Raw genomic sequence first — 4,917 nt, forward strand, 5'->3', positions numbered from 1 at the left:
TTTCAGTATTGCCCTGTTCATAAAAAATTTGTTCTGAGACTCTTTGAAATAGAGCAATATTTACTCTTGCAACAGAAGCTTGCCTTTGTCGATAAGTTTCAATTTTCTCTTGGGGAGTATGGAACTGCAGAAAAAGGGTGCACCTTTGGTTGATTTGAAATTGTAATGTAATATATAAATATCCTGTTCAGCAATTTTTTAATCATAAATTGCATAATTGAGTCCCTAACTTTATCTCATGATACAAATGATTCAGGAGTAATGATAGTACATCAAGGAAAATATCAATATTTAAGCTTGTAAAAATAGCACAGTATAATAGAATACTAAACACTAGTATTCCAATCACTGGGTATAAATAATTTGATTTATTCCGCCTTGCCCAACCAAACAGGAGATGACTGATGACTTTGATCACTACACCAATACCTACCAAATTTATTCTAAGGATCCCCAAAACTGTAAAGAATTCCTTGGCACATCAGAAGTCATCAACTGGAAACAACATTTACAGATCCAGAGTAAGAGGACTGGAATATATGCTGGGCTGGCTGCTGGGACCTCTCTTCCATGCATTCACTTTTCATCTTGAGCACATTCTGCTACAACCTTTGCTTCCTACTGCCAAACCCCAAACTCATCCTGCTGTCTATTCCTTATATTTGCTTCCACCACATCTTCAGTGGAACAGAGCACAAAGGCAGCAAATTATGGGGTTGGTATAAAGAACTGTGAATAATTTAGTTTCTTGGGAGCTGAGGGTTCATGATATACTTTGCAGACATATACAGGATCCCTTACTGTGATTGTGTGTGAGAACAGAGTTTCCTTCTGGCCTTCCATTCCTGGAATAAAAATTGCAGCTCATTCTGCATAGAACACCTTTTAAGTCACCAAGGAAATCTGTCATGTTTATAAGCATGCTTTATGTACTCAGTCTACATAGGATGGCATTCCTGCTCTGCCTTTACTTGGGTGATTTCGAGCAAGTGACTTAGTTCATCTTATTACCCAGTTTCCCATATATAAAAATGGGGGTAATAAAAATACCTAAAACATAGGATCATTATAAAGATTAAATGAGATTGTAGACCATATACTGAGGCATGTAATAGGTGCACAATCAAGGTTGGCTTCTTTTTTTTAAATACCATGTCTTTTTTGATTTCACAGAGATACAGTCAGGATTTCTAGTATTATCTCTGTTTTGCATAAGAGAAAACATGCGTAAGGAGGGACTCAGCTGTGGACACATGGTTGGTGGCAGCAGAAACCCCAGAAGCAAGATTTTCCCTACTCTATCTCCTGCATTCTTCCTTTGGGCAGCTTCTGGTAGCATCTAAATGGGCAATTACATCTCGCCTTACTTTACCCCACTCTAGGTTCACAGTCAAGCCTGGATGAGGTGATCCAAAATCTTGCAGCCACTAAACTTGTCAAGGTCAAGAAAACCCAGTGCCTTCTCTATATGATGCCTGAGACAGCAAAGAAACTGGTTCCCTCATTCCTGGAGGCAAAGAATTTATCTCCTAAATCTGTCAAGCCCAAAGCCATGTGAGTTTGATAAATGGTGCTCTGCACTAGTCACATCTTTCCCTGCTGAAATGACCTCCAAACTTTTTTCCATTTTTACCTCTTGCCTCTCCTCAATTCTTTTTCTGCACATTAACCAGGAATGTTTATTTTAGTATATAATGTGGATTTTGTCATTCACCTGCATAAAATCTGCCAATGTTCCTCAGCTCACCTTGAACAAAATCCAAACCCTTTATGAGCCTTGAAGACCCTAGTTAACCAGGCACTCATTAGCTCTTGTCCCTTTTGCTCACTCCTTTTGGTAGCTCTGGTCTGGCCGTCTTTCTGTTACTTGACATTTGCATTCACTCATTCATGATTTTGGGCCTTTGCATTTGCTGTTAATCTGCCTAAAATACCGATCCCTCTGATCTTCGCATACTTGCCTCTTTCTAGTTGTTCATACTCTCAATTGTCATTTAGTCAGAGAGCACCTATTAAAACCACCCCGTCCCATGATTCTTCATCACACCACCCAGTTTTTATTTCCTTTATTGCAATTGTCATTATCTGAAATCAATTTGTGTATTTATCTAACTATTTGTTGTTTTAATCCTCCCCTGTGATACTATGAATATCACAGGAGCAGGGACCTTCTCTGTCTTGTTCACTGATATATCCTCAGCAACTAGAACAGTGCCTGGCACATAGTAGGTGTTAATAAATATGCATTTAAGTAATGAATTCACTTCACAGAATAAAAGGTTTCCAATAAAGAGAATTTAAACAAATAATATATAATATATAATATATAATATGTGTGTGTGTGTGTGTGTGTGTGTGTGTGTGTGTATATCCCCCATGTTGATTTCCAGTCTAACACTGACTAGAATTAAAATCTAATGTGAGGATTGGATCTGTAGATGCTCAGCCCCATGGCCCTCTGGATGTTATACTCCCAGAAGAGCTTTATTCACATTGCCCAGCATGTTACCACCCAAAAAGCACCACCACATCTGTAATCTCATTTGATGCTCCTGTCCACCCTGTGAGATAGTCAGGGTAGGAGGCATTATCCTCATTTTCCTGATAGAAAGCAGGCTCAGATGACAAAACGGCTTGTTCAAGGTCAGGTGGATGTTTAATGGAAGAAGTGGGGTTTGAAGCTTGATCTTCTAGTTGCACATCCTGGGCTCTGTCCAGGACACCCCCTGAAGCCCTTTACACTGAAGAAGCCTTCAGACTTCAGTATTTTTTAACTCAGAGGCACCTGTACTCCATGTCACCATCCCTCTTTGGACTATGGCTTTCTCATTCATTCAACATGGTGGCCAAAGCCCCTTCCATCACCAACATCTTAAGATTCCATGACTCTAAGCTCTGGCTTTACTGCTTACTACTGTAAGCTTTGGGGCACTCATTTACCCATTTTCTTATCTTTGAAATGGGAATATCACCTGCACTGTCTTATGTGCAGGGTCACAATAATGTCGCGAACAATGTGACTTAATTTTTAAAGAGTTCTCATTGTTTGTGAGGCACTGTCCTAGATACTTGTCAAGAAATAGCTCTTATACTGTCCATGTCTATTTTTTGAGGGAGGTGCCATCAATATCCCCATTTTATGGAAGAAGAAATGGAGGCAGACAGTAAGTTGCCTGCCCATGATCACACAGCTAATGAGCTTACGAACCCAGGCAGCTGGGCTGCAGATCTATATTCTTACTTATACTCCTATTTTGCCTCTCAAAACAATTTGTGGGAAAGTAAAAATAATACTTGACAGTATGATCGATACTTTGGGCTCTTCTTTTTTCTTGATTCCCTCCATAGCAACCATGAGATGTTTAAACACTCATCCCTGGATGTCACTCATGCTGCCTTGGTGAATAGATTTTGGCATTTCGGTGGGAATGAGAAGAGCCAGAGATTCGTTGAGCGCTGTATCCGGACCTTCCCCACCTTCTGCTTGCTGGGACCCGAGGGGACCCCTGTGTCCTGGTCCCTGATGGACCAGACTGGAGAACTACGGATGGGAAGCACCATGCCTGAGTACCAGGCACAGGGCCTTGTCTCCAATGTCATCCATATCCAGACCCAGGCTCTGGAGAAACTCGGCTTCCTGACATATCTCCATACAGACAAAGCCAACAAAATCGTCCAGAGGATGTGTCACACTCTGCAACATGTCCCCATGCCCTGTGACTGGAACCAGTGGAACTGTGTGCCTCTGTGAAGCCGGTCCCTGAAATGAAGACAGTGTAGGATGGGCCTGGGGGTATGGCTGGAGGAACTGATGGGTAGATAGAGAAAAAGGATAAATGCAACCCATGCTAAAGGATTAGGGTCTGTTTGGGCTCTGGAGAAACAGTATGAATGATGAACAGGACCACCACCCACTCTGACCTCAAATCACTCATGGACTTCCCTTCAGCTATGCTAACATCTTCCCAGGGTGGTTTCTGGCCTTGTTCAGCTTCCTGCATGTCTGGATCTCATGCCACTTTTTACTCAGCTGTATGCTGCCCTAAGGCTTCCCTTAGAACTCCTAGCTCAAGGGTGGATTGTTGCCAGTGGGTACATCTCTTATTTTCATGACCCTGTTTTTATGTTAAGAAATACATATTTTACACATGTGTGTAGAAAAAGTTTAGAAGGCTACTATGCATTGAACTATTAATGGTGAATTATGGTGGTGAAATTTAAAACTGTTAATTATTTTCAAAATTTAGCAATTTACTTGTTACTCGTAAAATAATAAAACAATGTTTATTGTGGTAACATATGTGACATAAAGTTTGCCATTTTAAAATATATAATTCAATGGAATTAATTACATTTACAATTTCAGTGCTAATATCACCACCATCCCTTACCCAAACTTTGTCATTACCCCAAACAGAAATTCTATACCCATTAAGCAATAACTTCCCATTCACCCTCCTCACCTGGCCCCTGGTAACCTCTAATCTATTCTTTGCCTCTGTGAATTTGCTTATTCCTAAATATTTTATATGAGTGGTATCATACAATATTTGTCCCTTTTGGTCTGGCTTATTTCACTTAGCATGTTTTCAAGGTTCAACCATATCTTAACTTGTAGAAGCACTTTATTCCCTTTTATGTCCAAATAACACTCTGTTGTATGTGTATAACACATTTGGCTTATCCATTCTTCTGTTGACAGACCCTTGGATTTTTTCACCTTTTGGCTTTGTGAATAACCCTGCTATAAACATTGGTGTGTAAATATCTGTTTGAGTCCCTGCTTTCAATTATTTTGATTATATATCTCAAAATGGAATTGAATGAGCAGAGCTTACCAGTTTTGCCAAGATGAGGTACTATCTTGTGGATGGTGTAGTTATCCATCTCCCTTTTATGACCTCCTTTTATTTTAGT

At 40.1% G+C, this 4,917-nt stretch overlaps 1 protein-coding gene across 1 annotated transcript; it reads left to right on the top strand.

Moving 5' to 3' along the window:
* The first annotated feature begins 365 nt into the window (after positions 1-365).
* On the top strand, positions 366-4,331 carry LOC119538510 (glycine N-phenylacetyltransferase-like). The gene is made up of 3 exons (XM_037841512.1): positions 366-521; positions 1,383-1,554; positions 3,349-4,331. Exons 1-3 carry the CDS (start codon positions 398-400, stop codon positions 3,749-3,751), a joined length of 699 nt encoding a protein of 232 aa, XP_037697440.1. The 5' UTR covers positions 366-397; the 3' UTR covers positions 3,752-4,331.
* The last annotated feature ends 586 nt before the right edge of the window (positions 4,332-4,917 follow it).

Source organism: Choloepus didactylus, chromosome 6 (assembly GCF_015220235.1).
Source record: "Choloepus didactylus isolate mChoDid1 chromosome 6, mChoDid1.pri, whole genome shotgun sequence".
In the NCBI taxonomy this organism is placed as follows: Eukaryota; Metazoa; Chordata; class Mammalia; order Pilosa; family Megalonychidae; genus Choloepus; species Choloepus didactylus.